This window comes from Babylonia areolata, chromosome 28 (genome assembly GCF_041734735.1).
Source record: "Babylonia areolata isolate BAREFJ2019XMU chromosome 28, ASM4173473v1, whole genome shotgun sequence".
NCBI lineage: Eukaryota > Metazoa > Mollusca > Gastropoda > Neogastropoda > Buccinidae > Babylonia > Babylonia areolata.
Genome location: NC_134903.1, coordinates 3,368,227 through 3,380,726, shown reverse-complemented (window position 1 = coordinate 3,380,726; position 12,500 = coordinate 3,368,227). Strand labels below are relative to the sequence as shown.

Here is a 12,500-nt window from a genome sequence, read left to right as displayed (position 1 = left end):
GACCCTTCGGATGTGCAGTGAGTGTCTCAATGACCCAACCTTTAGCTTCCGTCGTCAGAATTGTGGTATTCTTTGTCAACATTCACCTCTTCAGTATAAGAGCCTTCCGCTTGCAATATTTTGATGGTGGTAATTGGGCTGAAACGCTGTTAACGTCGTCTCTTTCGCCGTTCGTATGGAGAGAGTTAAAGAAAGATACAGGAAGAGTAGAGTAGAGTGGAGTAGAGTGGATGGGAGCAGAGTAGATGGGGAGGGTGGGGGCTGAGGGGGTGAGGGGGGGGGGGGGAGGGGAAGCACATCAAAGCTGAGCAGACTTGAACAGAACACAGCAGCAGAGTAGATCGGAGTACACAAGAACAAAGAACAACAGCACACACACACACAGACACACACACACACAGACACACACACACACAACATCAACACCAACCAGCTCGTTCAGTCATTCGCTCCAGAGATACCTTCTTCTTCTTCTGCATTCGTGGGCTGCAACTCCCACGTTCACTCGTTTGCACACGAGTGGGCTTTTACGTGTATGACCGTTTTTACCCCGCCATGTAGGCAGCCATACTCCGTTTTCGGGGGTGTGCATGCTGGGTATGTTCTTGTTTCCATAACCCACCGAACGCTGACATGGATTACAGGATCTTTAACGTGCGTATTTGATCTTCTGCTTGCATATACACACGAAGGGGGTTCAGGCACTAGCAGGTCTGCACATATGTTGACCTGGGAGATCGTAAAATTCTCCACCCTTTACCCACCAGGCGCCATCACCGTGATTCGAACCCGGGACCCTCAGATTGACAGTCCAACGCTTTAACCACTCGGCAATTGTGCCCGTCGCTCCAGAGATATCATGTCTTTGTCGCCGAACTTGATCATGTGCAACTTGCCTCCTGTCATTCGTATGAGACGATAAACCCAGGTCCCATGTGCAGCAAGCATTTAGCGTACCTAAAAGAACCCACTGCAACAAAAGGGATAGCAAAATTCTGTATAAAAAAAATCCACTTCGATAGGAAAATAAATAAAATTGCAGGCAGAAAAAAAAAAAAAAAAAAAAAAAATTGGTGGCACTCTGAGCCTAGCAACGTGCTCTTCCTGAGGAGAGCAGCCTGAATTTCACACAGAGAAATCTCTTGTGACAAGATGAGTAAAACAAATACAAATACGAACACACTGACCCAGTGTACGGAAGAGTCTCTTGCGCCAACACCTCCCCTCGGCAGTCCACCACGCATCTGACCCCATCCTCCTCGGCCGCCACAGGTTCAAGGGTCACGTTGATGGCCACGCCCGACACAGGTTTGCTGATCTCGCCCAAGCCCTTCTTCGCTGCGGGTTCCAGAGATATCGTGTCGTGGTCTCCGAACTTGATGGTGTGCACCTTGCCTATAGAACTGTACATCGACCGTCAGTTTACCATTCAGCTCTTCTTCCATACACGTTTGAAGAGGAAGGGAAGGAAAGGACGCAAGGCAGGAAAGAAGGAAGAAATATCAGTGACAAAGAATAAAACACAGACTAAAAGAAAACTAAAGAAAGAAAAAGAAGAAAAACCACAGGTATAATAATGCTGTGGTTCGTCCGTCGGGATCGACGAGGACCATCTAGTCATCCTGGGGGTGGGTGGGTTGGGCTCTGTGGGTGCGCAGATGACTGGTCAGGCCAATCCGCGCCCGGAAGGTTCTGACGCAGTGTGGACAGGAGATGGTGGCGGCTGTCGGGGACTTGCTGGCACTGCTTTTCCTGGCCTGTCTGCGTTGCTCTGCTGCAGCGATTCTGTTGGCCTCACAGGATTTGGCGCCTTTGTGGCTAATGCTCATAACAATAATGCTAATACTAATGCTGCTGTTACTACTACTACTACCACAACGACTACTATTACTACTACCAACAACAACAATAATAATGATAATGATAACAACAACAGAATGAACAGACACAAAGAATGAAAGGAGGACGAAAAGGAAGGAAGGAAGGAAGGAAGGATGAAATACAGGAAGGAAGGAAGGAAGGAAGGAAGGAAGGAAGGAAGGAAGAAATGCAGGAAGGAAGGAAGGAAGGAAAGAAGGAAGGAAGAAATACAGGAAGGAAGGAAGAAAGGAAGGAAGAAATACAGGAAGGAAGGAAGGAAGGAAGGAAGGAAGGAATACAGGAAGGAAGAAATACAGGAAGGAAGGAAGGAAGGAAGGAAGGAAGGAAGGAAGGAAGGAATACAGGAAGGAAGGAAGGAAGGAAGGAAGGAAGGAAGGAATACAGGAAGGAAGAAATACAGGAAGGAAGGAAGGAAGAAATACAGGAAGGAAGGAAGGAAGGAATACAGGAAGGAAGGAAGGAAGAAATACAGGAAGGAAGGAAGGAAGGAAGGAAGGAAGGAAGGAAGGAAGGAAGGAAGAAATACAGGAAGGAAGGAAGGAAGGAAGGAAGGAAGAAATACAGGAAGGAAGGAAGGAAGAAATACTAACAACAAATGATAAAATACAGACACAAAAAAAATTACAGTGCACAGAATAACCATAATAATAATGCTAATGATATTGGTGACAAGAAGATAAGAATAAAACTGATAACAATCACAATGATAATAATAACAACAATAACAATAATGATAATAATGATAATAATATTAGGTATTATCATTAATATTTAGCAATAAAAAAAGAAGATAATGACAAGACTGATAACAAATAATAATCACAATAATATTGTTATCATTACTATTATTACTACTATCATTATTTCTATTAGTATCATCATTATCTTCATTATCATTACTATTACTGTTATTATCATTAGCAATAACAGCAACAACAACAATAATAATAATAATAATAATTAGTAAAAAGAAAAGAAAAAAAGAAAACAATTTAGACTGAAAACAAAGCACAAAAAAAACCATCGTCTCTTGTACATGCACAAACAGGAACAAGGAGAGGGGGGGGTGGTGGGGGAATATGAAAAAAAACCCACACACACACACAAAAACATACATCACCTACAGCAAAAAAAAACAACAACAAAAACAGAGCTGATATTTCCACATTCAATGGTTCCATTTTTAATCAAAAGGGAAGTCAACAGCCAGCATGTTCCCATATGACCCCTATAACCCTTGCCCGTAGGTTTCCATGTGAATAAACTGGTTTACACCATTCCCATTCGGTTTAAACATTTTTTTTAATATCAAGAAACAAGGTGCAATACAGCGTTCAATTAAGAAGACTTGAGCAACAACAAGCCTGAGCTTATATCGTGCTCGTTCATATGTAACAAGCAATACACAAACGCAATTCCCATTCGGCGTCAAAAGTGGACAGGTTACTGTGTATCTTACGCAGCCCAAAATCCCACGCAGGGAAAACTGTTGTGACAAAAATACAATACAATACAACACAACAGTACAATACGACACACTACAATACAACAAAACACAATATATATATATATATATATATATATATATATATATATATATATATATATGATAGTCGTGTCTGACTATGACCATCAGAACAGCAGAGGAGGTAACTGCTGTTCCGACTATTTGGGCTAGAATTTGATTATAGAGGAGAGTGTCTTGTCCAAGTACATCCCCACTCTCTCGGCCAAGAGGGTTTTAGGACAGTCGGCGTTGGGATGGTTCCCAAAGGCCAACTAGCCCACAAGGCTGCAGCACTAAGAGCCAGTGCAATTTTGCCTCCTAGTTTGAGAGTCATAGTCCTTCACAAAAGACTAAGCTGTAAATGGTTTCCCATTGACTGGAGAAACCATTGATAATACAGCTCTCACTTTGCTGTTGGCCCAAACGTAAACTTATGTCAATCTGTGATATAAGCCAAGTGTTGGGCCTAACACAACACAACACCATACAACAAAAACACAAACATCTTCATGGAAACATCGCCCCCTCCAGTAAAATTCCTTCCTTCCCCCAACTCACTGCAGCAGCAAATGAAGCTCCTGAAAGCCAGCAGAGTTGAACAGGAGGGTGAAGCGTTGACGCTCCCCGGCAGACACCCGGGAAATGATGTCCGCTTTGCCGCCGCCTTGCAGGGTGATGTTGGAACCTCTCAGAGACCCGCCGGAAAACGGCTCGTCGAACAGTGAGAACATGACGTTGTTGGCGCCCAGCATTTGTGGGTGGACTTCTGCGTCGGCGTTCTGGTGAGAATGTCAGAAATGGTAACAGTGTCAAAACAAACTCACCCCAACCCCCACCCCCCAAAAAGAAGAAAAAAAAGACAAAATCTGAGTTCAATGAAATCTTAAATTTTAACATAAAAAACCCATAATGAGCACGCACAAACAGACACAGACACATACACACACACCTTACACAGCCAGACACACACACATGGACATACACACCTTATGCAAACACACACTTACACTAACACGCACGCACACATTCATTTTACTTCAAGACATATATGTGCACACACATACACACAAGCACCTAAACACGTACACATGTATACATACACGCACGTCAACATCCACTGTGGAGTACTGGCATTGTGGTATATAGCGCTGAATCTTGTGCAGAGACAAATCTAACATCTTTCACACCGGTCATTCACACACATGCATAACTCTAAAACTGAAGAAACTGAAGACAAGGAAGAGGCAGGGGAGGGAGGCTGTCTTGTGAAGAGGTAGGTTTTAAGGCCAGACTTGAAAGAGCTGAGTGCGGAGACCTGACGAAGCAAGGTCCAGAGACAGAGAAAGAACGGCGGCCAACAGTCGAGTGTTTGAATCTGGGTATGCGTAAACTGAGTGGATCCGAAGCTGATCGTAGACAGCAAAATGGAGTGTAGAGGTGAAGGCAGCCACAAAGATAGGAAGGGGCAGATTTGTGAATACATTTTTAACATAGAGTGCTGATCTTATACTTTATTCTGTGTGATAACTACAAACCACTACCCATCAATGACATAGTGATGCTCTCAACAAAGTCTCCACAGAACTCACAACAAAGATAACTATAAAACCGCTACATTACTATAAACCGCTACACACCAATGACAATGATGCTCTCATCAAAGTCTCCACAGAATCTACAACAAAGATAACGAATAAAACCGCTACATTACTATAAACCGCTACACACCAAGAACACACCGATGCTCTCAACAAAGTCTCCACAGAACTCACAACAAAGATAACTATAAAACCGCTACATTACTATAAACCGCTACACACCAAGAACTCACCGATGCTCTCAACAAAGTCTCCACAGAACTCACAACAAAGATAACTATCAGACCACTACCCACCAATGACATAGTGATGCTCTCATCAAAGTCTCCACAGAACTCACAACAAAGATAACTATAAAACCGCTACATTACTATGAACTGCTACACACCAAGAACTCACCGATGCTCTCATCAAAGTCTCCACAGAACTCACAACAAAGATAACTATAAAACCGCTACATTACTATGAACTGCTACACACCAAGAACACACCGATGCTCTCATCAAAGTCTCCACAGAACTCACAACAAAGATAACTATAAAACCGCTACATTACTATGAACTGCTACACACCAAGAACACACCGATGCTCTCATCAAAGTCTCCACAGAACTCACAACAAAGATAACTATAAAACTGCTACATTACTATAAACCGCTACACACCAAGAACTCACCGATGCTCTCAACAAAGTCTCCACAGAACCAACAACAAATATAACTATAAAACCACTACACACCAACAGCATGGCAGTGCTCTCGGCCGAGTCTCCACAGAGCCGACAGCAGCGGCCGGAGCCGGTGGAGGTGGAGAACATGGAATGACCGTCCACTATGGCGCTGACCTGGGTCGGCTTGGGTTTGTCCGAGGTGACCGCCACCTGTAGGGCAAAAACTGGCTTCAGTTGGGCTTTTTTCTGTTGTTGCTTTTACACCACACTACTTCTACTACTACTACTACTACTGTTGCTGCTACTACTACTGCTGCTGCTGTTGCTGCTGCTACTTCTACTACTACTGTTGCTGCTACTACTACTGCTGCTGCTGCTGCTACTACTACTAATCATCATGATCATCATCATCATAATAATGATACTAATAATGGCTTGTGTTTGCCTGAGGTGACCGCAACCTGAAGGGCAGAAACTGGCTTCAGCTGTTGTTTTTGTTGTTGTCGTTTTTACAGCACACTACTACTACTACTACTGCTACTGCTACTACTACTACTACTGCTGCTGCTGCTGCTGCTACTACTACTACTACTACTAATCAACATCATGATAATAATAATAATAATAATAATAATAATGGTTTGTGTTGTCTGAGGTACATGCAACTTGTTTTCATAATAATAATTATAATAATAATAACAATAGATATAGATATCAATATCAATAATAACAATAAAAATAATAACAATAGATATCAATATCAATAATATCATGAGAATTATAATCATAATTATAATACTATTGGTGAAATGATGATGACGATGATGAAAAGTAGAAGAAGCAGAAGAAGAAGAAGTTTCAGTTTCAGTAGCTCATGGAGGCGTCACTGCGTTCGGACAAATCCATATACGCTACACCACATCTGCCAAGCAGATGCCTGACCAGCAGTGTAACCCAACGCGCTTAGTCAAGCCTTGAGGAAAAAAAAGGTGAATAAATAATAGATAAGCTTACATAAATAAATAAATAATTCATCTCATCTCATCTATCCCTTGACCCGTGGGTGGGTCGTTGGGGCACCATGGATGACTGCCTAGTCAGCTCGCGCCACCTGCCTCGGTCCTCAGCGGCCCTTTGAGTTGTGGCAAATGGCAGGCCCGTCCACTCTTTGATGTTGTCCTCCCACCGCTTTCTCTGTCTGCCTCTCTTCCTCCTTCCTTGTACGGTACCCTGCAGGATGGTCTTGGCTAGGCCGTCTGATCGTGTGACGTGTCCATACCAGCGGAGCTTGCGTTCCTTCACTGTGGTTAGCAGGTCTTTGAATGGGCCAATGGCGTTTTGGACTCTTCTTTTCACTTCCTCATTTGTGATGTGGTCTTTGTATGTAATGTTCAGGATCTTGCGGAAGCATCTCATTTCCAGGGCCTGGATTCTTCTCTGGAGTTCTGCAGTGAGGGTCCAGGATTCGCAAGCGTATAGAAATATTGAGAAGATGAGGGAGCGCATTAGTCTGATTTTGGACGAGAGGGAGATCTTTTTGTCCTTCCATATAGTCTTCAATCGACTCAGTGCGGCAGTAGTCTGCGCGATTCTGGACAGGACCTCTGGTTTCGAACCCTCGTCTGACACAATGGCACCCAAGTATTTGAAGGAGGAGACTTCTTCCAGTTTTTCACCGTTTACGTGCAAGTTGGACGTTACGCCTTGGCTGTTGTTGGTCATAACCTTGGTCTTCTCGGCACTGATCTCCATGCCGTAGGCTGATGATGTCTTGTCAAGTTTGTGCACGAGTTCTTCGAGTTCTTTCTCTTCTCCTGCCAGGCCATCAATGTCATCGGCAAAGCGCAGGTTGGTGATGACTCTGCCTCCAATGCTGACAGTTCCCACATGATCTTCCAGGGCGTCAGTCATGATCCTTTCAAGAAAGAGGTTGAAGAGAGTGGGAGAGAGTAGACAGCCCTGTCTGACTCCGACCGTGGTTCTAAACCAGTTACCCGTGCTACCATTGAAGAGGACTGCACTGGTTGCTCTTTCGTATAGGTTCTGTATGGCTTGGATGATGTCTTCACTGATGTTGAATTTGTGCATGGTGGCCCATAAGGCAGCGTGCCATACCCTGTCGAACGCCTTCTTGAAGTCAATGAAGACGTGGTAGAGGTCTCTTTGGTGCTGGAGATACTTCTCGCACAGCAAGCGCAGGTTGAAGATTTGTTCTGTTGTGCTTCTCCCTGCTCTGAAGCCAGCCTACTCTTCGGCGATGATCATTTCTGCTTGCGGCTTCAGTCGGTTGAGAAGGACCTTTAGCATGACCTTTCTGGGGTGGCTGATTAGGCTGATAGTGCGGTAGTTTTTGCACTGTTGTAGATTGCCCTTCTTGGGGATTGTGATGACCAATGATTGTGTCCAGGTGGTTGGCCACTCTCCCGTCTGCAGGATCTTATTACAGATGGTGGTGAGGGCATCAATCACCGCTTCGCCTCCAGCTTGAATCAGTTCGGCGGGAATGTTGTCGACGCCAGCTGACTTCCCTGCTTTCAGTGTCTTCACTGCTGCCTCTACTTCTTCCCGAAGAATTGGCTGGCTGTCGTTGTTGGTTGATGGGGGACAGTTCAGAACTGAAGTGTCACCTTTGGTGTCATGGTTGTACAACTCGGAGCAATATTCAGTCCAGCGCTGTATGATGTCTTTTTCTTCAATGAGGCATTTCCCTGATTTGTCCTGGATGGTGCTGACTCGTCCTTGCTTGGTTGTTGTCAGGTTTTTGACAGTTGCGTACGCTCTTTTTGAGTTGTTCTTTTGCAGGTTGTCTTCAATCTCTGAGCACTGTTGTTCTATCCAGTTTTCTTTTGCTTTTCTCATGCTGGATTTGACCTTGTTGTTGGCGGTCCTGTATTTGTTTGTTCCTTCAGGGGTGCCTTTCTTGTTCTTCAGTGCTCTTCGTTTATCGCATAGGTCGAGGATGTCAGGGGTGACCCAGGGCTTCTTCACTGGTCGTTTTGTGCCCAGAACTTCTTTGGCAGTCTCAGTCACTGCAGTGTTAAATGCAGTTGTTTCTCTGTCGATGTTCACCTCTTCGTCCTGCAAGATGGTCAGTGCGGCGAATTTTCCTCCAATCATGGCTTTGAAAGATTCTGCAACCTCTGGGTCTTTATTATAATATAAAAAAGGTAGTAGTAATAAGAATAATAATAATAAAATAATAATAATAATAATAAATAAATAAGACAACAATGATGATAAATAAGCAAATAAATGTAAAACATGAAGACACACATTCACACATACCCCCACACATGCACAACAGATATGCACCAAACATGCAGTTTCACAGATATGAAAGCACAGTCAAATACATATAAACGTACATGAGCTCCAACACACACACACACACACACCACACACATTACCCTGCACCTCCTCTACCCCCCTCCTCCACACACTCATTTCTAGTCTACGTATCGCAGCTTCCACAGCACACACACACACACACAGATGAACACTTACTTGTACAAGCACACACACATATGCCCATATCTCCCACCCCCAACCCCAACAAGAACAACAACAATGAACAACTTCTCACCCAAGCTCTCTGGCACCTCCAGTGATGGCCTGGAGGTAACGCGTCCGCCTAGGAAGCGAGAGAGAATCTGAGCGCGCTGGTTCGAATCACTGCTCAGCCGCCGATATTTTCTCCCCCTCCACTAGACCTTGAGTGGTGGTCTGGACGCTAATCATTCGGATGAGATGATAAACCGAGGTCCCGTGTGCAGCATGCACTCAGCGCACGTAAAAGAACCCACGGCAACAAAAAGGTTGTTCCTGGCAAAATTCTGTAGAAAAATCCACTTCGATAGAAAAAAACAAATAAAAACTGCACGCAGGAAAAAATACAAAAAAAAAAAAGGGTGGCGCTGTAGTATAGCGACGCGCTCTCCCTGGGGGAGAGCAGCCTGAATTTCACACAGAGAAATCTGTTGTGACGAAAAGAAATACAAAATGCAACAAATACAAAATACCCCATCCACCACAGGCCTCACCCACACCCACCCAGCCACTGACCCTGACCCCCACTGACCCTGACCCCCACAACAAGGGTACCTGAGGGGTGATCCCTGAGCGGACCAGCTGAGCGTCGATGAGCAGTTTGTACTCCTCCACACACTGCCACAGCATGGCGCCACACTGGCTGCCGTCCGTCTCCGCGCCGCTCACGCTGATCGTCTGACCCAGTAAGGTGATTTTCTCCCCTGACAAGGACAAACAAACAAAAAAAAAGACCATGGGAGGAACTGTGTTTGTGGGTTGGTTTTTTGGGTTTTTTTTTAATGAACAAATATTGAGAATACAATACACTGAAACTCATAACATCAAGAGTGCACAGATTCCAACGATCACATTGATAACATCAGTTACGAAACAAAACTTACACAATCGTCTAACCACATGTGTTTTGTTAAGCAACCTGCGGAATTCAAAGTCACAAGTGAAAGTGTATGTTTTTGTTTCCGATTGGCTGAATCTTGCTGTGTACTACAGCTGCAAGTAAAGGCATAGTCATTATCATGTGGGATTGTTTTGTTTTTTTTTGTTTGTTTGTTTTTTGAATGGTGTGTGATGTGAGTCCCCATTCCTGTCTGTCTGTCTGTCTGTCTGTCTGTCTTTTTTTCTCCCCTCAAACCCCCACCCCATGCACCCCTACCCCTAGCTCTCTTGACATCCTTGTGTTGTCAAAACATTGCCACCCCCTACCCCACATCACACCACTTGACGCAGGCACAACGGTCTTGTTATTAAAAAGTTTAAGTTCTCTCTCTCTCTTTCTCTCTCTCTGTCTCAGTCTCTCTCTTTCTCTCTCTCTCTCACTGTCAGTCTCTCTCTTTCTCTCTCTCTCACTGTCAGTCTCTCTCTTTCTCTCACTCTCAGTCTCTCTCTTTCTCTCACTCTCTCTCTCTCACTCTCAGTCTCTCTCTCTCTCACTCTCTCACTCTCTCTTCCTCAGTCACAGACCTTCACAGACAACCAGGAGTGGAGCGATGGCCTGGAGGTAACGCGTCCGCCCAGGAAGCGAGAGAATCTGAGCGCGCTGGTTCGAATCCCGGCACAGTCTCCAGTATTTTCTCCCCCTCCACTAGACCCTGAGTGGTGGTCTGGACGCTAGTCATTTGGATGAGATGATTAACTGAAGTCCCGTGTGCAGCATGCACTTAGCACACGTAAAAGAACCCATGGCAACAAAAGGGTAGTCCCTAGCAAGATTCTGTAAAAAAAAAATCCATTTCAATAGGAAAACAAATGAAAACTGCTGCAATGCAAAAAACAAAAAAAAATTTAAAAAATAAAAACCAAAAAAGGGTGGCACTCTTAGAGTAGCGACGCGCTCTCCCTGTGGAGAGCAGCCCGAATTTCACACAGAGAAATCTGTGGTGACAGAAAAAGAGTAATACAATACAATGTTACAGCCACAGACCTTCACAGACGACCAGAAGTTCCACGATGCCGTGATGCAGCACCAGGCCCTGCTGCCAGAGGTGCAGGGGGCGCCGGTAAGCGGTGAGGCGTGACACGGCTCCGAACCACACCTGCCTAGGGACCGGCACCGGCAGCACGAACAGGTAGGTCACCTGCAGGCTGCATGGCGTCGGTGCGAAGCGGTCCTGGCGTCAGACATTGTTCTATCACCATGAAACGGAGCGTTCACCATGCGCTGCCACGTCGTGTTTGTTGGAAATTTGGTTGTATGTTTTTACAGATTAGCATTAATTCATACTGATTTCACCACTGTATTCATTTGATACTTTGTGCACGTGAAAAAACAGAAAGTGTGCATGGGTGCTTGCACATGGGTGGGTGTGTGCATGCGCACGTTGTATGTATGGGTTTTAAATGATGGGAAGTTATTAATAATAATTATATAGCGCTGAATCTTGTGCAGAGACAAATCAAAGCGCTTTCGCACCAGTCATTCACACACATGCATAACTCTAAAACTGTAGAAACTAAAGACAAGGAAGGGCAGGTAAGGGAGGCTATTTTGGGAAGAGGTGGGTTTTAAGGCCAGACTTGAAAGAACTGAGTGTGGAGACTTGACGAAGCGAAAGAGGAAGTTCATTCCAATCACAGGGTCCAGAGACAGAGAAAGAACGGCGGCCAACAGTCGAGTGTTTGAATCTGGGTATGTGTAAACAGAGTGGATCCGAAGCCGATCGAAGTTATTGGACTTGTTTTGCTGTGACTGAGTTGAGTGTTATTTTGTTATGTATATGTTGTAGGCCAAATTTGACCGTTTTGCTTATGGTTTGTATATACCACAGACTTCACCAAACTTATTTACTCTCCGAGATAATAAAGGTATTCTGATTCTGATGGAAGGACATTGAGTCTGGGAGAGGAATCAATGCCAGCATAGTCAGGATTAAAAGGCTGTGCTTGTCTTGAATAAAAAAGCTACTTTGTGTTTTTGCACATTTCTTCGGTCACAGCTGCTGTGTGTGAATGTCAAATGACTGGTATAATGACCAGCCTGGTGCTTCCTTCTTGAGGAAGTGTCTGGGTTTGTTCTGATGAATCTTCTATTTACCTAGCGTGCTTGCTGAATTGGTAACATAAGCAGCGATGACTTGGAAGATGCGTACCCTATAAATGGAGAGAGAGGGGTTTTTGTTTTTTTTAAATTTTATTTGACATTGTTTTTTTTATACTATCGTTTGACATTCTTGCATATTCATAAGTGCTATGGACGCACCTCATGGTGCATGTAGGCCTAGAGGTAACTCGTTCACCTAGGAAGCGAGAGAATCTGAGCGCACTGGTTCGAATCACGGCAAAGTCACCAGTATTTTCTC

At 44.5% G+C, this 12,500-nt stretch overlaps 1 protein-coding gene across 1 annotated transcript in view; it reads right to left on the bottom strand.

The window, feature by feature from the left end:
* The window catches only part of LOC143301941 (uncharacterized), a 155,202-nt gene that overhangs the window by 102,160 nt on the left and 40,542 nt on the right, over positions 1–12,500 (bottom strand). Inside the window, exons 15-19 of the mRNA XM_076616399.1 lie at positions 11,126–11,312; positions 9,757–9,905; positions 5,725–5,865; positions 3,947–4,167; positions 1,188–1,403 (exon numbers count right to left, since the gene is read on the bottom strand). Of these exons, the coding sequence (XP_076472514.1) occupies positions 1,188–1,403; positions 3,947–4,167; positions 5,725–5,865; positions 9,757–9,905; positions 11,126–11,312 (914 nt within the window). The remainder of the gene's footprint in view (positions 1–1,187; positions 1,404–3,946; positions 4,168–5,724; positions 5,866–9,756; positions 9,906–11,125; positions 11,313–12,500) is intronic.